At 43.6% G+C, this 22,548-nt stretch overlaps 1 protein-coding gene across 1 annotated transcript in view; it reads left to right on the top strand.

Moving 5' to 3' along the window:
• The window catches only part of LOC146830893 (fibrocystin-L-like), a 533,569-nt gene that overhangs the window by 410,900 nt on the left and 100,121 nt on the right, over positions 1 to 22,548 (top strand). Inside the window, exons 67-70 of the mRNA XM_085603812.1 lie at positions 1,717 to 1,828; positions 1,914 to 2,030; positions 9,388 to 9,553; positions 20,513 to 20,745. Coding sequence (XP_085459938.1) covers positions 1,717 to 1,828; positions 1,914 to 2,030; positions 9,388 to 9,553; positions 20,513 to 20,745 — 628 coding nt within the window. The remainder of the gene's footprint in view (positions 1 to 1,716; positions 1,829 to 1,913; positions 2,031 to 9,387; positions 9,554 to 20,512; positions 20,746 to 22,548) is intronic.

Raw genomic sequence — 22,548 nt, 5'->3', positions numbered from 1 at the left:
GTAGATTCTGAGAAAATAGCCTTTAAATCAATATATATATCTGAGCCAGCTTACGGTACGCTTACCGTACGCTTACGGTAAGCGTACGGTGGCGTGCGCGAGCGCGATTCTGATTGGCTCTTAGATCTTAGTAAACATTCGAATCGGCCGAAACCAGGAAGCGGCGGCCGCCATTTTGTCTCTCGCACTGAGAGAGATTTTTAAAATCGGAAGCCCAAAAACATGTAAAGGGGCTGTTTTGACAACTCCCTCCCACATAGTCATGTGGAGGGAGTCCCCAAACATCCCCCAAGTGCAAAAACGGTTTTATTTTTTTTTCGGCAATTTCGCGGGGTACGCTTACCGTACGCTTACGGTAAGCGTACGGTAAAAAAATAAAAATAAAAAAAACACTATCCACACTTACCCCACCCCCTGTGCTTTTGGTGGCCGAAGGCCACCAAATGTGCTGGGCTTATTACAATGGAAAAAAACACTATCCACACTTACCCCACCCCCTGTGCTTTTGGTGGCCGTAGGCCACCAAATGTACAGGGCTTATTATAAGGGAAAAAAACTTAGCATTTAAAAAACCGTACTAATTCACTGAAAAAACCATAGGTTTCACACACGTTATAGTTAGGAATTAGCATTTAAAAAACCTTGCAAATTCACTGAAAAAACCATAGGTTTCACACATGTTATAGTTAGTGGAAATTTTACTGATAAAAAACCAATGAAATTGCCCCGTTATAGTTAGCGCAGGCAACTATAACTCACGCGACCGCAATCCTCTGCTGATGACATATGTGTCTTTATGAAAAAAAAATATTTGTAATATATGTATAGCTAAAAATGTATGGAAGAAGACATGGGCAAATAAGTGTCTAAATATAGTATTAGCATCAGCAGAGGATTGTGGTCGCGTGAGTTATAGTTGCCTGCGCTAACTATAACGGGGCAATTTCATTGGTTTTTTATCAGTAAAATTTCCACTAACTATAACATGTGTGAAACCTATGGTTTTTTCAGTGAATATATATATATATATATATATATATATATGTATATATATATTTATACATCAGATGATTACTTTGGATGTGCACCTCAACTCACTCCTACATCACAAAGAAAACACCTCAAATGATCAAAGCCACTGGCCAAACATCACAATGGCAATAGCCAAAACTCAATACATCACCTGGTGCAAAAAAACCCACTGCATCTCAGACTGGGTAAGTAAACAGCCATGATTGAGAGCTTCAGCAACCAGGGCCCACTCTCTGAGGTAGACTCGTCCCCCCCCACTCAGATTCCAAACTCCCAGTTTCCGAGTCAGCAACCCTCAGCTTTAAACACACTACAAGGTTCAAGAAAGACTTCTCACCGGGCCAGAGGAATCTTACCAGAACTGGCTAGGTTCCAAGCAAGCATTTCCACGGCAGGAAGGAGTTCTCACGTTCCCTTCTCCAAATCTCGCATGTTCTAGCCTTTATCTTGACGAAGCTCACAAAGCATTTCCGAATACATAAACAATCCCTCACAAAAACAAAAAAGACCTTAAACGTGAATAACCCAAGCAACATGCTATGCATGCAGAAAAGCTGAAGCAAGGCAAAGCCAGTGAAAACGGATGACATGTCAAAGCTAATAGTATATAGTATAGTATATTTTGCAATTCTATAGTGGCAGGCATTTATTGGACATTTAACTAGCAGATATATTTATTTTCAGAGGTCATTGCTTGTGGGAAGTAGTCCGAACTTCAACTGCTCTGATGTCCTCACCAACAGTGATGCAAATATAGACCTTAGCAGTGAACACCGCAGCACCAGACCTCCAAAGGGTGAGCTTCTTTGTCAGTGAGAATTGATAATGGGGTTAAATCAGTAAACATTGTCTTAAAATGTGTTTCTCTTCTCACACCATAGGCGGTAGAAGTGGGATTTGCTGGCCAACCTTTGCTTCTGGACACAATGGTGCCCCTGGAAAGCCTATGGCAGGCCTGATGTCTTACAATGCTATTACTGGCTTAATGACTGTAGAAGGTAGGTGTGCACTGTTCTAGCCTTCCTTGTGTTACTGCCTCTCTAATGGCTCTTTATAATATTTCGTAACTAATCAATATTGTATCACAATTCTTATTTCTGTTATTGTGATAATTTTATGATAATAGTAATAACAATAATACATACATACATACATACCATCATTTTTTAGAATATAGCACATTTTATATACTTTCTGCACTTATACATTAGTATGTGGCATCATTTATTAGTATATGGCACCTTTCAGATATTTCGAATTGCAATATTGTTTGCAGACCTGTCTATAGTTAGGTACTGCATTTCTTAGGACATATCTCTATGACTTTGGACTACCTCTTCTGTTATAGGCATCTGTGCTCTGAAATAAAATTGCCACTGACTCTTAAACCATTTATCCCTTAAAGCAAGTAACAGTTGCTGCATGTAAACATTATGCATATCTTCGCAAGTAATACCAAATTCTTGAAACAGACAAGCATTGGCAAAGTCAATAGGTCTTGCCATTGTGACCTGTTGGCTTTACCAATGATTTTAGCCATGCTGCACTGATTCCACAATGCTGTGCACCATGGCTAAAGTTTTTTCTTAGAAAAGCCTTTGTGCATCATTTTGTAGGTGCACGCACCATGCATGCATGTGCCTACAAAATGATATAGGTGTTATCCCTACTAGGTACTGATCCGAGATGGATCAGTGATTAAATAAAATAATGTAATACGTAAAACCTTCTTTTTTTAAAGGGAGCCAGGTGGTGGAATGGAAGCAACGGGGGCCAGAAGCAGCATTATGGAGGATAGGGGAAGTAAAAGGAACACGTGGGAGGGGCAAGGAAGCAAAATGGGGGGTGGGGAAGCAAAAAGGAGGATGCGGGTGGGGGAAGCAGCAATGGGGAGAGAGGAGAGCACAGGTAGGGGAAAGCATCACAGAGGGCACAAGGAGTAGCACACTGACGAGCGTAACTGGTGGTGGGTAGAAGCACTTGGGAAATAGAGGGCAATATGCCACGCAAAAGACAGAACTTACGCTGTGCAGTATCCACAATCTAAAAATGGATTGTTAAGAAAAGCCATGTCTAAATAAAGAGAGGAAGGAACAGATTAAGGTGTAACAGTTCCATGTATCTAACAGCTGTATAATAAGCTACGGTTATGAAGCGTGAGTTAGATACATTTGTCAGCTTTTATTTGTGCATTTCCCTTTCCTTGAAAAAAAGTTAAAAAGAATGTCTAGCACCTTTGAAGGGTAACACATAGCTGGTTCTCCTGGCTTTTGGCTTCCTTTTTCTGTGTTTACATGGCACAATCATTTATTTGTGTGTGTGCGTGTGTGCATGCATCTGTGTTTGTGTGTGTCTGTCTGCATATTTCGTCTACCAGCTTGGAACCTGAGGGGACCAAATAATCCATGCCTATACGGGTACCACACTTATTCCTATCTGCAGGACAGGGAACATTATTTCTGTCAGTGCTCCACTTGAGTATATGGTGCTATCTCAGCACCCAGCAACAGGGAAGGAAACACGTTCAATTTTTCTGCCTGGGCAGGTGAATGGGGAATCCATAATTGTACTTTTGATGACACACTACCATGGTAGTCCTATTTATTGTTCATGAAAGCTGATGAGAAATAGGCAGCTTGCTCAGAAGGCAAAGATTGATCTATTTATCTGCATATGTCAGTCAGTTATTCCTAAAGATGTGGCAGATACTGTGTACAGACCTAAAGGTCTTCTATAGTACACAGCAGGTATTCAAGGCCAGACAGTCAGAATCTACCTAGGCCAGGTTGGGTGGAATAGGTGGATATCTTGGGGTTTAGAGTTTGCTGGAGCAGAAGCACTGCTATGTTATAGCCTTGCTGCTGCCTTAAGTCAAGATTATGCAAAGGAAATCTTCCAAGTCACGCCTAGAGTAAGCACTCTATCATGTTGCCCTCATGCTCTTGTTTAATAGGCAGCAAATAAAAGATCCAGCCTCAGCTTGAAAACTTTCATTATTCAGAGTTTGAGAACCACAGGGTTTGATCTTGAATCTGAGTAACAGACAAATATATCTATTGTGCTCTCAAAGATAGTGACTCTAGTTATGGCTTACTCACAGTTTCCATTGAAAAGCTGTTTTTTGATTTTGCTAACAACGTTGACACAGTTCCATGAATCCGCATAAAATGTTCCAAAAAGTTTATCGAGTTTAAGTTTGGCACTAACAGTTTACAGTGAAATCTATACAGTGGGGGGAAAAGTACAGAGTGGAGTCAAAAAGGCCGCCTTATTACACAGTAACTCTCACAACTTTGTCGTTATAGTTAGGTCAGTGTTCCAATTGGAAGAATGTTTTTTGTTTTGCTAATACATTTGACATCTGTTAGACCTGACCATCATGGTGTGGTATTCCCTCAAATGCTTTGCCTTCACCCCTCCTGTTTTGCTGTATTTGTTTTTGTTGTCCTTAGGACTCTGCACTTTACCACTACTACAAGTGCTAAAGTGTTTGTGCTCTCCGGTAACATGGTAACATTTGCCTACACACACCTAATTGGCACATTTAATTTACATGTAAGTCCCTAGTATATGGTACTACATGTACCCAGGACCTGTAAATTAAATGCTACTAGTGGACCTGCAGCACTCATTGTGCCACCCACTAAAGCAGACCTGTTAAACATGTTTCAGGCCTGCCACTGCCATCTGTAGTACAGTTTTAAAACTGCCATTTTGACATGGCAAAATAAACATTTGCCAGGCCTAAACTTTCAGTTTTATAACTTATAAATCGCCCCTAAGGTGGGCTCTACCCACTGAGAGGGCAGGGTGCATAGTATTTAAAAGGTAGGACATGTGGGTTTAAATTTTACATGTCCTAGCGGTGACAAACTCCCAAAGTTGTTTTTCACTGTCGTAAGGACTATCTCTTCCATTTACTAACACTAGGCTACCTTATTACATGTGATAATGTAATAAGGTAACTTTGGATTGGTAGCAGGCAGAGATATGCTGTTTATGCTCAAAATGAATTGTGATGTAAAATCCTCTTTAATGTTAAAGTTAGATTTTAAGTCACAATTCTGAACTTCCACTTTTAGAAAGTTGCCATTTTCTTTTCCCAACCATTTGTGCATTCTGCCAGTGTCCTGGGTCTCATGACTGTGAATGGCTCTGCTGTTGCGGTTTGTATATTGCTTCCAGATAGTGACAAAAAGGGAGCTTGAGTGTGGGCAAGATGGGCCCTGGCAGTATTACTGGAGAGGAGCTGTTCCCAGCCCCACTTACTCTTCAAGGGGCTTTGCCTCCTACACACACAAAGGAACCTGACACAAACTATGCACTGCCTTTTGTCGCCCCCAGAGAGTTTGGACCCTTGACAGGGCAAGAACTTTACAGAACCAGACATGGGGTAGGATTGGATGTACCCTCACACAAATCCTGACACCAGGTATAGATACTGGACCTGCCAAGCCACTGCTCATAACACTCTTGAGCCTGTGAAAGTTACAGAAGAAGGACTGCCCTGCTGCCAGAGGTATGCCCTGCTGCATGAAGGCAGTTTGAGAAGGAAGACTGGACCTGCTTGTCATCATCCCAGGCTTACAAGAGTGACTCAAAGGTTACTTTGGCTGACCTGTGTGAGCTGCAGGAACACAGCAAACTTCAGAGACCTTACAGCTGCCAAGCTGACCTGCTGCAAGGGAACCTACCTTGACCTGCAACTGGGCCTGCCTCAACCCTACTGACCTCTGCTGGAGTGAGGCCCTTATCTCCAAGAGGTGCCTCCAGATGTCCTGGACCCTTGGCTGGCATCAACATAGGCTCCTCCTAGGGAAAATGGGGAACATTCTGAAGTTTGAGATGCTCACACCGCAAACAGGCTAGTTTGTGCCAAGACTTTGCCAACTGCTATAACCGGCAACGCAAAGGTGCAGTGAGACCTGCTCTTTGCATCGACTTTGATTGTCCCCAGTAACTGGCAACATGAGACCTGTACTTTACACTACAGTAAGGACAGCTTGCGGCAACCTCCAACACAAAGCTTCAGCAATGACCGTCCCCCACGCTGATTGGCTCTTCTTGCAACATTGATGACCATAACGCAACACCCGGCTTGCTCTTTACACTTTTGTGACAGCCGTGCATGATGGTCAGCCAGATAAGGAATTCTGTTGTTGGCTGAGTGGGGCTTCCTTCCCCTCAACCAATAACCCGATTTCAAACCGAGCCGTTTCATAAACTTGCACAAAACCCCCCAAAAAATGATTTCGCCTCTGCTCCTTCGTGGAAAGTTTTGTACCAATCCATCAAGCAGGGACAAGAAAAAGGGGATTGGGGAAAGGGGAAAAAATTTTGATTTCCTATGTTAATTTCCATACGAAATTCTGCTCTCTCATACTGAAAAACGACACCAAAATTACACCAAATTTGGCAAACAGTTTGACCTTTACTCAGATATTGTGAAATTTGTGGTTTGGTGTAAATCTGTCCACCCGTTGTTGAGAAATTCATGTTTAAAATATTGTTGTAGGGGTTCTGTTTAGAAACAGAACTATGCCATAACAGGGCATCAGAATGTAGGGACAGAGTCACCATACCACACAGTACCTATGGGCCTAAATCCGACAAGCTCATAGTGTCTTACCTGCCCTCCTTTCATTCCAAGAGTTACAGCTAAATTAGCATTCCAGAACACAACTCTTTAGCCCCCAGGGGGAAGTGTGGAAACAGATAGTCACCTCTCATTTTCTCACTCATGCATGTCCATAATAAACAAAAGAAAGACACAAAGGAACGTTTACAATATTTATTGAAACTATTGTGCTCTACTATGAAGCAACTGTGCTGCAATTAGAAAACATATGTAACTGAGCAGAGTAATAAGCATTACGAATAAACTGTATACAATGAGAAGCCCTACCATGGTGAAGGATACCTCTGCCTTAGCCTATCCTCACTACGTGTGGACAGCGATATATCAGAGATCTCTGGGATTGGAACCAGCCCCCATACCTGGCATTTGTAGTTAGGTAGTCTGCATCTCGGGCTGCACAAGCTAGTGCGCCCATCCCGGGACCTTTCACTCTGCAAGAATTCTCCTCATGTCTTGGTGTATATGATAAAAGGTGCCTCATTTGAAAACAGAAGATGTTCCTTCTGTGTTGTGTCTAAAAGCAATGTTGCTAGGCAATCACAGAAAAAACAGGGCAGGATGTTGCTCAACCTTGTACAAAATGTTCATTCTGAGTCCAAGAAAAAAGAACTGAATAATAAAACTTTGTGCAGTGTAGTTCTAAAATAATATTGTGACACAAATACAACGTGCTGTGTGTAACGTGTGCAAAGCAAAGCAGCCCACAACGTGCAGTTAAGTTAAAATAAGGGAGAACTAAGTGGGCTCTAAAGGGAACTCAAGTCAAGATGATTGGTTGTGGCTGAAGAGGTTAAAAAGTTAGGTGTATCTGAATGGTTGGTACCACAGGAGTTAGGCAGTATAGTAAATTGAAACATTAGGGTCCTTTGATTGGCTGAGGGAGATTTTTTCTCTTTTGCCATTACGGTTCCATGAGAACAAAGGCCGCATGAAGCAGGGGTATTGGTCGCTCACAGGGGCTTGGGCTGAATGCCATTCACAGTGGGTGATTGGTCACCCATAGTAAGAGTTGGGTGCAGGGTCTGACCAGGGGACTGCCCCTATGGTCAACCCCCCCACTGGGCCTTCAGCCTTCAATCGTATGCAGCAGGTGTAGCCATCTGCGGCATGCCTAGTTAAAGTCCTAAAGCCTACAAAAACAAATTTAGCAAAACATCACTGATGATGCAATAATTGTGGCACTGTCTTAAAGAATTTGTGGACTTAAAGTAATTCAAAACACTACAGCTGTGGCTAATTTTCTATTCACCACAATGGGATTACCCTGTAAAAGGCTTTGCATGACCCATAATTGTAGTTAAGAGGTTTAAAGTTATACATTTTAAATGCCACTGAAAAAATGGCTTCTGCCAGGTCCTATGTACAACCTTCCGTAGTTTAGAAAAATACACCTTACACAATCCTGAGATGGGCAGAATGGCATGCAGTCTAAGAGCCATGCTTGCAACACCAGTGTGAGATAAACCACCTCTATGTTGGATATCTCTGCATTCTACTTTATTCAACAATTTTGAGTGTGTTAGAATCATCAGAGAATTTCTAAAAATAAACATCCACACCTTATAAATGTCCTCACTTTACATAATTTGTCTAGAGCTCTTTATTACAACTCTTTAGCAGACAACATGCCCAGATATCCTCTAGATAACACAAGGTCAACAAAAGCTTAGGCCTTAATCACCGATCTTTAGCAATAAGCTTTGGCTTTACTCCAGAATCTCCCATTAAATATACCTCTGTAACACAGATCAGGTGCCCACAGCCAACGTCTTTAATATGGAGTAATACCTGCAACGCAAACTGTAATGATTTGTAAATGGAGCACCATATAACCTTCAACGTGCACAACCACACTTTCCTACAGGGCTTACTTCCATGCTACGGACCAAAACATGTACATTCAGTAACTCTGTGCTGTTATCCGTGATGTCATTTCAGATATCATCAGTTATGTCATAAGTGATGCCATTTAACATTTCATGAGTGATATAATATGTGAGGTCATAAGCAGTGCATGGTGGGGAGCAAGTTATAGTTTGTTCAGTAAACCGTAACTGGTAAATTTAAGTGGATGTTTTTTTTTTTTACATTAGCTTTAGACTTTCAACACCTAACTATAATGTTTCTTTAACCTTTGGCAGAGAGAGAGAGAGAGAGAGAGAGAGACAGAGACAGAGACAGAGAGACAGAGAGAGAGAGCGAGAGAGCGAGAGAGATCCTTGACGTACGCTAGTGAATTACATAAACGCCTTCTACCCTCTGGAGCTACCACATTTCTAATAATATGGGCCTCCATTATTTATCCGTTCTCCCTAGTAACCATCAAACCTTGATTTTAAAATGAAAGATCAGTTTGAACAACAACAAAAATGTCACTGAACGTTTGTGAAAGTGAAATGTACTTTTGTCACTTATTTAACAATGAAAAAAATACTAACTGAAAGTTCTATTGCTCAACATGTGTGTTATAGTTCAAATAAATATCTTCCGTTCTCATGGCATAACTACTTTGAAACAGCATGCTGTTTAACCCCTTCGGTGCTCATGACGGAATGGTTCCGTCATGACCCACGGTTGAGCTGTGCTCATGACGGAACCATTCCGTCATGACCACGCCCGCGCAAGATTCCGCCAGCACAGCGGCGGAATCTGCGCAGCATCGAAGGGGTTAAGTACTGTACAACATATAAACAAACCACACATTTGCCTGTTTTTAGATTCTCTCTTCGTTGGATTTAAGAATGTCTGTTCAGTCGAAACAAATGTGATGTTTATGACGAATCCACTGAATGAAGACCTCCAGCACCCGGTGCACGTGTCAGGGATACAGATGGTTGACACTGCGAACGAGGCAAAGATATTCATACACAGACCTGACATAGGGTAAGAAATCTCATCAAAAGTATTAGTTTGTTGTAAAGCAACATTCGTTTTATGTATATGCATGAATCTTTTAGAACAGTGCACACTGAAAATTGAAACAAATCTAGGCACCCACTATCTCGGTCAGATAAGAGAAAATTGTCCCAGGGAGATAAAGTGATGAGTCCAGATTTGCACATGTTGTCTAAGTGCATACGCAAGTATTAGATACCAGGTTCGCCGGTGTCAAGGGCTGAGATTTGGGCACCAAGTCCAGGTATACCCTAGGAATTACTAGGAACATCCAGATGTGTTATTCATAAAGCAGCGGGAGATGGGCTGGCTACTGCTTTGGCACAGGGTACATGTCAATCGTATATAGATCACTTGCACATACCACGAACTGCACATCTCTCGAAAGAAGAGGCATTTTTAATCCACTTCTTGTGAGCAGTCTTTCAATACAGGCCCAGGGTTTATATTGCAAATTATTAATCCAACACACATGTTGTTTAGATTCAGAGTACGCAAGGGCAAAATAATGGTCTTTTTGGGCAGAGATCTGTATGGAAAATACAAATCATACAGGGAAAGGTCACCCACAGAAAGATACAAATTCCAGGGATGCATTTTCCTTAATAGGTGCCAGGGAAGGCTCATGTAACACCCAATAATGGATGAAGCGTGCATCCTTTCATACGCCCTTGCAGCGGCCTTGTGCTGTGCCGTCCCTCCAAATACTTGTATTGCGACATGTTTTGGGCATAGGCATGCAGCCATGCCAACATCCTGTTTATGTTCAATTGATGCACTGAACAATATTCACTGTAATGGGACTAAAAGGAAGACATACTTTTCAGCAGCATTTACCACACAAATGCATTCCACATTGAAGCTCAGTGGATCAGTGGCCACTGGTGACTTATCAAAGTGGTGGGGTGTGTGTAAAAGTTAAAAATGTGTATAACTGACAATAAATGTTTTAATACATAGAATGTGCCCCAGTCACTTCTGCATTACGAATCGGGACACATTCTATTTATAAGGCACTTACCGTCCATTATACCATCAAAAATATACATAATCTTAACCTGACGTCTGGATTCACCATAGCTTCAGCTTGCAACTGTAAACCTGTGCACGCGAGGGTAAATTATCCTGCATTGCACTGCCTGGCTGTAATATGTGTATGCTGGTTCCACAGAAAATAAAGCTCCAGGCATCCTAGCAAATCCAAGCACTGCTCTAATGCTGCTCATAATTGTAAACCGCATAAGAGCAGTAGCAGAACTGGCTGGGTCAGGCAACCACAACACTCTGTCGGAGACTGATGGGGCTGTGTCTCTGCTGTTCAAAATCCCTGGAAGCCTGAACTGCGCATGTTGGGCTGGCCACAGAATAAACACCGGCCATTATGACATGTACAGTCCAGTTAACACCGCCTCAGCTGCACCGGGAGGGAGAGTGCTGTAGCCCAACGGCAGCACGAGGGATGTATTCAGGATGTCATGTCGTGAGTCTGACACCGGTGTGGGGGCTCAGAGTAGGTGTTCAACTCCCCCACACCCAAATAGAAGAACCACCCCTGCAATAGATATGAGATAGATTTAGAATCATATTTACTACCAATTAAGCTAGCACTAAATCAATTAAATCTTTCCATCTACATCTCGCTCATATTTATTAAACTGGGCATGCTTATGGGCTCTGTTAGGCTCCACGCCACAGTTTCAGGCATTTCAGTCGTTTAATATTGAACTTTTTCTAAGGCTATTTGGGCATCAAAATTGTTGGGTCTTTCCTGTAAAATTATGTTCTGCTTGAACTAATCCTCAAACATGTTGCCCAATTATGAACCAAGGGCTATGATGTATTGCCCTCTTTTAAAGACACTAGAAAGATCAGGATAGTTTGGAAAGAAGCTTGGAGTGCTGCCTGGCAATCTTATTTCCAAGATCAATAGCTGGAAGTCAGCACACCTTTGAGTAATGGGTGACATTCTAAATGCTATCCAATATTCATTAAAGGCACCGGTCAAAATAGATAATGAATATTCTAGCAAATTTTCAGCAAAAAATATAAGAGTTTCAATTTTACTGGAGACGCTAAATCTAGTCAAAAGACCTTCATAGATAAATCCTGGATAGGAAATGCTGTACATAGCTGCCCAGGTCCAAACTATTCCAAGTAACAAAATACTAATACCAACTTGTCTTGCAATGTTACAGGTGCTATGAATTCCCTAAGGATGGAGGAGAATGCCATGTTCTTAGACCCATTCAGCATACTTTTTGTATTTTTTGACACAAACTTCCAACTTTAGAGTTTGTTTCAGTAAAACAAAAAGGCAATGTCCCTGATGCGCTGGAAGGTTTGTCTGTGCATGTTAGAGCAATTGTTTGTATTCCATGCCTGGTACTGCAATGCGATGAGGGCAGTGATGGTCATCCACACTACAAAAGATGGGTCGGCGATACTGGGTATTTATAACCGGTTCATCAGGCGAAGGATTTCAACTAATTTTCAGATTCGTGGGCAGAAATCTTGTGATTGCAACATCTATAAATGATTCAAGAGTGCTGCAACATTTACAGTGTGAGCATTTGTCATCCTCTAGATGCGGCACTTAGACATACACTGGGGTAGAGATGTATCCTGTAAAGAAAGCACTTATTGTGGTACTTATTATTTTATTGCAAACCTATAGAAAGCAAGTTGTTGAGATTTGGAGCACCCTGCAAAACTTTGGTGGTGCTCATATAAACTGCTCAACTTGAAGTTGGTAATCAATACAAATATTAGGGAATAATTATCAGTAATCCATATATATGGAAGTCATTGCAATTCTATAAACCAGGGGTTCTTAATTCGTGGTCTGTGGAACTAAGGTGTCCACAACCCCTAATCTGGGGGTCCACAACTGTATGGACAATTAGAAAATATAGCAGATTAATAAAGTGTATTTAAAGAAAGAAACTCATAAACTGAACTTTTTAAAACATTCAGTTAATAGGAAGGAATTAGAAACTTGTAGGCTAAAACGTATGTTGGTATCATTAGTCTGATTTGTTGGAGCAGTGCAAGTATAGCAGATACAAAATAGTATGAAGGATGGGCGGCCTCAATTAAAATGCCAACAAAAGGAGCAAAGAGGACAAAGTTATATGCTAGAGTTATGCATATGGCTACATCTTTAAGAATTAAAAGACAAATTTATAAAAGCTCCAACCTTCCCATAACACTTTAAATTTCTATTTTTTTATGTTTGTGAGTTAAATACAATATTTCATTATTTGTGTATGTTTGATATCTACCTATTTCTGTGTTTGTGTGTATTCACTTCAAGTTTAAGTCATAGAAATTGCTTAGGCCAGTATCCCCCGCTTCCATTATGGGCTCCTCTGATTCCAGTAATGATTCAGTAGCCATCGTCAGATTCCCTTAATGATTCAGTGGCGGTCCACAGAATTCAAAAAGTTAAGAACAGCTGCTCTAAATTATCTATGTCCAAAGCAATTAGGAATATACTAATGCAATTTAGCAACACCATTGGAGAACAATATTTTTTACTGTTAAGAAGTCATATACAGCAAACATTCTTCAATACTTAAAAAGTGGCTCAAGTTGCTGGAGAGCACAGTAGGATATGCCATTAATCAGGCATTGGACCCCTGACACTCTATGCCCATCAAGGGAATCTTCTTACAGTTGATGATCTGCTCCACAAAAGTGTGTTGTCTCAATGTATGATAAACCCTTTATTTGAAATAGAAAAGGGACAACTCCAAATAATTTTCTTTGTTTATGTGGCAAAGATCTAAGATCTACGGACTGGAGTGATAACTACAACGGACAGTGGATATCTCAGTGTAGAATATGTTGCTTAACCTAGCAGAGACAGGAACAAACTTTGTTAAAACTTACAAAAACAATTAACTAGTCGTTTATAAACAAACATAAGGCTCTTATCAGGAACATACACCCATATTCGTGTTTTCCTTTTGATTGTTGGTTCTTGTAAATGTATTGTCTTTATATTGTCAGTTTTCTCTACATTTTAAACAAAGAAACACACACATGCTATTCCATTTTAATTGGCTCCCTTTCTCTGACTTGGTGGGTAATTGGCATGGTCTGTCATGATTTTATTACAGATGCTGCATTTGTTTATTTTGTTGAAGGCTAAAGATTATTAATTCTATTGTATTTTTAAATTTTTGAATACATGTCAAATGTTTCTGGCACGACTGTAGAATGATGTAATAAGAATTCAAGAACCTAGGCTAAAGCTATGATAAAAAGTGAACGGAGGAGTTATTTGTGAACAAACCACGTTTTGAGATTCTCCTTGAGTTAAAGGTAGTTGATTCCTTTTGCAAGGAGTCTAGACCAGTTTCCAGAGTATTTCTCTCTGGCACATGGGGATTTGCCTCTTACTTTAGAAAACCTTGAATGTAGGTAAGGTCAATAGAATTTGTATGTCAATAGCAGTATGTGGGAGGGTGAATATTTGTGTAAAATCCATTTTAGTTATTTATTTAAGGTTTTATAGAGCGTGAACTTGACCCGTTAGGTTATCATAGCGCTTTACAGGGAAAACACGTTGTATACTGGTTTGACACAGACAAAAAAAAAACACGGATAGAGATAGAGGGAGGTGACTACAATTCGGACATAACCAGGGTATATACATCAATCAGAGGGGCGACTAGTCGGAAAAATGCAGTGAAAACCATCAATTACATATGCTGGGTGACACATCAGCGATATGCAGAGAGTCCACAATTACATATAAAGGAATAATGAATCAGTACAGAGAAAATAGGACCAATCAAGCAGACCAGAGACAATCAGAGCACTGACGCGGAGCAGAGTGCACGGTGAAAGAGAATTATGGGAGGAATTTGCTCATTAGGAATGTTTTAGCTTCCTTCTTAAAGGTTAACAGAGAAGTGATTCTTCTGATGGAGGACGGCAGCGAGTTCCATGTTCTAGGTGCGGCCCCAGAGAAGGAACGATTGTAGGTTTTATCCTTACAGAAGCGGGGTGGCTGGAGCATAAAGTCTCTGGCGGACCAGGAGTTTCTGATTCCACAGGTACCAAGAGCTTCTTGGTGAGATTGAAATTAGCAATGTGTTGGCTCAGTTGAAGTTGCACACATTTCTCCAGCACTTTAGCAAGAAGAGGAATATTGGACATTGGTCTGAAGCGGTCTGGAATAGCAGGATTCAGAGTGGGTTTTTTTAGGATGGAGATGACTTGCCCGGTTTTTTAGGGAGTCGGGTATGGAGCCTTGAAGAAGGGAGGCATTGATGGTTGTAGTCCAAATGGAATGATGAATGGGGAGGATACTGCCAAGCAGTTGGAGGGGAGTGGGTCATTGAAGTGGCTAATCAGTTTTAAGGAGAATTTTCGAGTTGGAGAGGTCATCATATGCTTTGAAGTTGGACCAGTGAGCTTGGTTTTTAGGAGTTGCCTGGGGGGATGAGGAGAGAGATGGGTTCCGGCAGGAGGAGGTGAGAATTTAGAGGCAGCATTAAGTCTGTTTCCTAGTGACTTAATTTTGGCTGTAAAGAAGGAGGAGACCTCCTCACCGGTTATTAGGGATTGATTAGAGTTTTACCAATTCGAAGAGCTCGCAGGATCTGTTTTTAGCGTTTTCCAGTTCGGATCTGAAGAACTCTTTTTTTTGGATTTGAGAATGTTTCTGGTCTGACAGAGAAGTTTTAGTTGGGAGGCTGACGGGTGCAGTCTCCAGTTTCTTTCTGTTACCCGGAGAGCTCTCCTTTCGTTATTGAAGGGTCTGTTGAACCAGGGGTTTCTGTCTTTGATTTGGGATCCTTTTAGCTTTAACGGGGCAAGACCATCAATTATGTTGGACATAGTCGAGTTTTAGTGCTATGTGAGGTCGTTGACATTGGAGAGATTTTGAGGGGGGTGTAAGTCATTCACGCAGCAAGCAGCCAGCTTCTCGAGGCTCTTAATGTCTCTGAGCCAGCGTTTTGGTTTCACAGGTTGCCCTGGTCTTTTCATGAGGAGGCCAGGTATCAAGAAGGTAATGGCATGGTGGTCTGACCAGTCGCACGGGACAATTGCTTTAAGCCTGACCGCCGATGGCTTTGCAATGATCCAATCCAACGTGGAACCTTTCGTGTGAGTTGGTCAACAAGGAAGGCTTTGACGGCATTGACCTGGGGGTCTTTGGGGTCATTCCAGTGGAGATTAAAGTCACCGAGGAAAATGTCATTGGAGTGGGGGGAAGACTTAGCAGTAATGATTTACATGAGGTGGTCAATGAAAGTGTTGTTTTTGCCTGGAGGTGGTAGAAGATGTGCAGTTTGCATAACTGAGTAGTGTCATTACCAATGGAGAGAGCAAGATATTTGCAGGAATCAGTGGGGTCGGCATGGAGTTCAGTAACGAGGAGGTCAGAGCGGTAGATGCAGGCAACGCCTCCCCCATTTTTAATTTTTCTGTCAAGCCTAATGATATAATTAGGTGGGATAAGTAAATCTAGGTAGGGTGATGAGGATTCATTGAACCATGACTCGGTTAGGATAGCTACGTCAGTTTTTTGGCTCAGGATGAGGGCGGCGATGTCAGGGGCATGCTTCACTGCTGATCGGCAGTTGAGTAGGAGGCCAGAGAGTGGAGGGTCGGGGCAAGTGTTGCAAGTAGAGGAAGTAAGGGTTACTTGTATTAAGTTGTTGCAGTTTACTCCTCGGTTATGGCGAGAAGATGATCTGATAGTGTTGATGGAGACAGTCGGAATTAAGTGATCAACTTTCTTGTCTGGAGGATGGGGGGTGTCGGGAGAGGTCTTGTAAGATAAGAGGAGGGCTAGGGTTTCATCCTCCGAGAAGTAGTTAGGATGTTTGCGAGGGTGAAGGTGTCTGTTGGCCAGCGGCATGGGTTGGAGGGAAAGCATGGTGAGCGGGGGAGGGACTGAGTTATGGGAAGGCTTAAGATTAGCGATAGTGTGTTCAGTGAGGTGAAGGATGTTCTTCAACTCTAGTATGGAATTATGGATGCTCTGAACTATGTTGGATGCTCTTATGTTCAGGGTTTCAAAGTCCAAGGGTGAAGGTAGAACTTACGGGAAGGGAACCTGTGGGTCAGGACAAAATCTGGTGGGATGAGCAGGATGCCTGGTGGAGGAGCTCCAACACCCTAAGGCTAGGTTTCTGAGAGGAGGGGTGTGAGGAGGGCTAGGCGAGCTCAGAAGGGTGGTCAGGGGGCTGTTGAGGGAGGTGGTGCTCAGAGGGGTGGTCATGGAGCTGTTGGAATGGGGGTCAGGTGAGCTGAGAGTGATGTGTGTTTTAGTTACTGAGCGTGACGGTGACGAGCACAGGTGGGGCGGCAGCGATGGCTTGTTGTCAGAAGCAGGAAGTTGGGGGAGTGGAGGGAAGCTCTCTAGTAGCTCTAAGAGAGGTACAGTCCAGGGATTTGTTCTTTGTGAGGAACACTTTAGGGAGAGTCGAGCATCCCCGACTTTTGGGAGGGAGTGTGGGGGTGCATGGGGGAGTGGTAGCAGCTTTGGTAGACCTGGATGGGAAGCCCTTACCAGTGGACTTTGAGCTGTAACAACCAGAGCTGGTACAGGATTTGGGTAGAGATGCCAAGCCCAGGAGGCACATAGAGGGGTTATTTGCTTGTGTTTTGAGGATGGAGAAGAAGTCAGCAAATGTATTAAGATCTATGTCTGGTGCTTGGTTCAGAACTATGCCGTTTTTGTATAAGTTAATGGTAAGGTCAGCTCTAAAGATTTAGGGAAGACACGATCTTGAATTTGGCACCATACGGAATGTTCCTGGATTCTTGTACACTAAGTAGGTTTGATATGGCAGCGCGCCATAGAGCTGTTTTTTTAGTGTAGAAAATAAGGTCATTGGTAAGGATACCCTTGTCAGCGTTGAAGTACAGGTCAGAGATTAGAGTTTTGGGGTGTCTCCTCAGGAGGGCATGTTTGAAGGTTTTAGCAGCGGTCTTGGAGAGGTTAGGAGGGTAAGCGATGGTGTAAGAGTTGCCCCCTGTTGCATTACGGCAAGACCCAGCCGTAATGGAGGGGGGGGGCTAGATAAATGGAGAGGGGGGGAACTAGGTAAAGCCAGGGGGCTGGAAGGCTGCAGGAGTCGGTCAAGGGTAGCAACTGCTATGGGCGATACTCAAACCGGGTGCGGGCAGTAAGGGGGCAGGTTCGGAGCACAGGTGAGGCAGAAAGGCAGCCCCTCAGAAGGGGGTTTGTGGTGGAGACAAGCAAAATTAGAGGGGTAGGTGAGGCGAAAAGGCCATGAGGCATGCACAGTGGGTGGCGGCCTCTTAAAGGAAGAATGCTAGAGGGGGCCCCCAACAGACTCAGGAGAGAGAGGAAGGCACTCGCCGACACAGCCCAGCAGAGATAGGAACATCCTGCCTCGGTTAGTGGGGGCACAGATACGGTCTTGTTCCAAGATTGAGGGAGGGGGCCAATGAAGGAAGGTATTGACAAAGCCCAGCGCCGAACAGGAAACTTCCACTAGGTGCTGCCTCAGCTAGTTCGAGGCAGGGATCCAACCTCGCTCCAGTGCTGGCGGGAGAGTAGGTATAAAAATGGGGGGTGGTTGGCGGCAGGTAGCAGCGGGCGGTTTTATAAATTCAGTACTCTTACACATAGTTCAATGCGCTAATTCTAGCTGTTAAAGATGCAGGCAGTACATCGGGCAGGTTTTTATAAACTCAGTACTCTAAAATGTTGTTCAATGCGCTAATTCTGGTTGTTGAAGGTGCAGACACACCCTTCTCATTGTGGTAGGTTCACAGAGGCACTGCCAATTATCAAGCGATGAGGTCTCACTCTGGGGGGAGGGGTCAAGCAGGCCGGGTGAGGACCGCCTTGATGCTGGCCGGCCGCAGGCTGGGCTACAACAAGGTCAGGCAGCACCAATCACCGAGGTGGCCAGCAGGGGGCAGCAGAAGACAAGGAGCAACAGATCATGCGATGGCCTCATTTTGGGTATGCGATAAGAAACTGGGTCGCATCCCAGCAAGGCAAACAGCCTCACGATCAGCGAGATCAGGAAGAACAGACTAGGCCTCAAAGCTATGTTTCAAGAGCGGCGGCTGCCGACCTTGGTGATAGGGCCGTTGCCAAGACAGACGACAGCATGGTGTAGCGGTGGCCACGCTCTGCAGCGGGGGTATGAGGCCACCCCCAGAGGGGTCAATCAGGCCGGGGTTTGGGTGGTGTCGCTGAGGGGCTGCAGGGCATCAGGCCAACTGGTGGCAGGCAGCAGAAGATGGGGAGGGACGCTTTCTCTCTGGGACGATCCCGCTCTAGGCGACGAGAATCCAAGTTGCTCCCGAGCAATCGACCGACCTCAGATTGTGGCAAGCTCCTGCAATCGGCCAGATGCTGAGGCCATCACCAGGGGGCCGAGCAGGCCGGAGTGAAGATGGCCTCAATGCAGGTCCAGAGGGCACAAGGATGAGGCCTTGTTCCAGGGGCCGCAGGCTGAGCCTCGTTCCGGATCGCAGAGATCAGGGCCGCCCTCGCAGCAGGCGACTGGGCCGCAGGACGTACCGTAGCACCCGGTGTCAGGGGATGGCCGATGAGGAGGGATACTCTCATTCCGGGTCGACGTCTCCGCTCCGGTTGACCGGTCATCACGGTGTCAGGTCTTCACTACGGTCAGGCATCCGGGCTCACAGGGCAGCATCACAGCAAAGACCCGACTGGTCTCACCTCTGGGCCCAGTGAAATATCCCCTCCTCGAGGTAGCCAGCAGTCGGAGCCATATCAGTGGTGCCGGCCGCATCCAGGAATAAGCTCATCGGCACGGTCCAGTGGTAAGTGAGGGCTTCATGGGTCTAAAATAGAGAGGGGTGAACTGTGAGATAGCAAGGGCAGGAGGGGGGGTGGATGGCAGGGTTTAACGAGGCTAACTACTGATGAGGTTATCCTCAAACCGGGAGTTCTAAGGAGGCTCCTACTCGGCGGCCATCTTGCCAACTAACATCTTATGAAAGGCTGGTTCCTGATGCTAGAAACCTTTATGTATAACACAAGCAGCCATGAAGAACATACGTTTTGGTGCAGAGAGACAGTCAAGAGAACGCAGCAGGGGTGAAACATGGTCAAGCCCTCGTAGTCCAAAAAGGGGCCCTCACTGACATTTTGAATGTTTTGAAGACACTGAGGTGCACAGGCAGGAGACCTAACTATGTTCCACTATGCTAGTCTAGCCTTGGTAAAATATAGGCATTAAGAACAGTTACTGGATGGGGGTAGGGTAGTTGCCAGTTAAGGTTTATCAGAATTTTCAGATGACTGTTTTATTTTATAGACATATGATGAGTTAGGGATAGGTTGACCTCAAGAAAGGCTTCAAGCGCTTGGAGATAACTCTCAAATTATTCATCCTATACAAGCTGATCATTTGCAGGACTTGAGCCTAAGCACCACCTGACTCGCTGAAGCATAATTTAAGATTTTTTCTGCCGTGCTGTACTTTAATTTCCTTTTTATGGATTTACTATAAGGAGAAGGCCTTCTTTGTGAGGATTTTGAAATTGCTTCCTGACTTACTTCCTTCACTCCTCACTTATGTCTTGATTCCTCAAACCGGCTATTTTCCTCTCATATCGAATGTAAACTAGCAAAATGCACCAAAGAATCTTCAACATCAGGCACATAAAGGTTTCATATCTATCTATGATTGCTTTTATCTCTTGGTATTTGTTTTTAAGTTTGTATTCTTCTGCCTGCCTCTCCCTGTTTCATGTTACAAGAAATTTTATGGAGCAAAGTTTTAGACGGGAGAATTTATGCTAGAAGAGGGGAAGTAGCATCTCTCTTATTTATAAAATCCATTGCTTTATATAAGCATTTTCGCAATGTTTCAATCTTTTGTTCTTGCTCCAGAAATAGGCTGCCAGTACTTCTCAAAGATGTGAGCTTTTGTTAAACCTAACGTAATGTTTCACCTCTTCTGATTTATGCAGAAAAGCAAATCCATCCGACTGCGTGGACATGGTTTGCGATGCCAAGAGAAAAGCTCTGCTGAAGGACCTCGACGGATCTCTCCTTGGAAGCTCGGGCTCTGTGGTAGCTCATTCTGAGTACCAGTGGGGTGGAGTTCCATCTTATGGCATTGGAGACTATCGAATTCCTAAAGTGATGCTAACGTACCCCAATGGCAGCCGAATACCTGTGACTCAAATAGCCCCGGAAAAAGGTTTGAAGAATAGCTTGTTTGGTATTTGTTGTACACTGAGAAGAATTTACATGTTTCTGTCACAAACTGCCTTCATTTGTAAGGTAGAAGTAACAAACTGCTCATTCTTTGAGCTACTTGTAGGACATTCTCCTATGAAGGAATCTAAGTGAATTCAGCACAGATATTTGACTCTCAGCATGTGACACTGCTCCTGGAGTTCACTGTCCCTCCTCCTAAGCTTCATCTGTTCACCTTTGTTCCTACAATCTGAGCTGCAATGCTAGGGGCAGCCAACTATGCTGATTGTGCCTTTTACTAGCATGGTAAAGAGAGGTTTACAAACCCGTGCCCTTGGCATTGCTCCTTGACTTCATTTCCATGCTTGCTACACTCCACCAGATACCAACTGTTCATATCTTGTGTTTCAGTCTTCCTTCCCGATTAGGGGGTAGTTATAATGTAATCGAGATGCATCCCTTGGCTAACAAGCAATGCTTTCATGGTTGTTGGTCACTGTGGGGCAATCCAAGGTGGTGAATTCAAATATAATGACCTACAGATATTTTTTCATATTTTCCATAAATTCACATGTTTGCATTATTCCTTCAGGTTAGTCTGGGCCAGCCTAGGACTTTAAAATAACAATAAACATTGTCAAACTTGACCATATGCTTTTGAACAGTGTTTCTTTTAGTAGCACATTCATCTCATTTAAAACCATCACAACTTTGACCAATGAGGTGAAAGCACCAACCACTCTCACTTCCCCTAGAGGCCACCATAGTTTGGATTTCTTTTTGAATATGTAAATTAGCCTCCAGACAGGGATATGCCGTATTTGTACTAATTCTGACAGAACTTCAGGATTTCTCATTATTGCCCTATATGGATAAATGCCAGACCCATCTACACTCACTGCAGCACAGTGAGTGTGTTGTGGACATGTTCTTTTCTGGACCATAGGAGGTTGTCATTGTTAGACCTGGCTTTCTTGGCGTGGTTTCCCCCTGACGTTTTGCCTTCAGAACTCCTGTTTTTGCTAACTTCAATTTTGCTGGCCTTAGGACTCTGCAAATATTACCACTGCTAACCAGTGCTAAAGTGCTTGTGCCATTTCCCCAGAATATGTTAATGTTGGAAAACGAGGCAGTATCTGTGAGGCCTGCACAAATAACATGTCACATTTGTCCTTCACTGGGAACCAAACACCCTATTGTAGTGCTTGATTTTCAGAGGGTAGCGTTGTAGAGCAGTCTAAGGCTTACTCAAGGGAGGTGGTGTGTGTAATCCCCATTTACCAGTACAGAGAAATAACACTCAATAATTGATTGCCCAGTCTGTACTTTTCTTTATAAAAGGAAGAGTACATTTATTAAACATACACACTACTCAATACTATGCACCAATTTACAAAAATATGCATAAGCTGTTGGAATTACTTTGTGACATTGCATAACACTCCCACCCCTCCCGCAGGGGCGGTGGGGTCTAATACCACCATTCCCATGCATGCACATCATCTTACCCCCTGATGCAGTGCGTTGAACATAACCTGGAGCGAGGGCCGTGCCCACTGGCACCATCCCAGTGGCGACCCACCCCATTATCTCAACAAGCATTTGAAAGATGCACACCTGCCCTGGTGATACATAACCCTGACTGAGCATCTCATACTGACCATACAGTATACCCTCTACATCTTAGGGGCTAACAGTCTGGGTTGTTCTTCACCTATGCTGGCATTTGGTGGTGACCCCATCCCCCATTTTCTCTGCAGGCCTTCACGAGCAAGTCGGGGCATTATGGGGCGCTTTCTTCTTT

Source organism: Triturus cristatus, chromosome 5_1 (assembly GCF_964204655.1).
Source record: "Triturus cristatus chromosome 5_1, aTriCri1.1, whole genome shotgun sequence".
Classification (NCBI taxonomy): domain Eukaryota; kingdom Metazoa; phylum Chordata; class Amphibia; order Caudata; family Salamandridae; genus Triturus; species Triturus cristatus.
The sequence above is the reverse complement of the archived record's forward strand: the minus strand, read 5'-3'. Positions and strand labels throughout refer to the sequence as shown.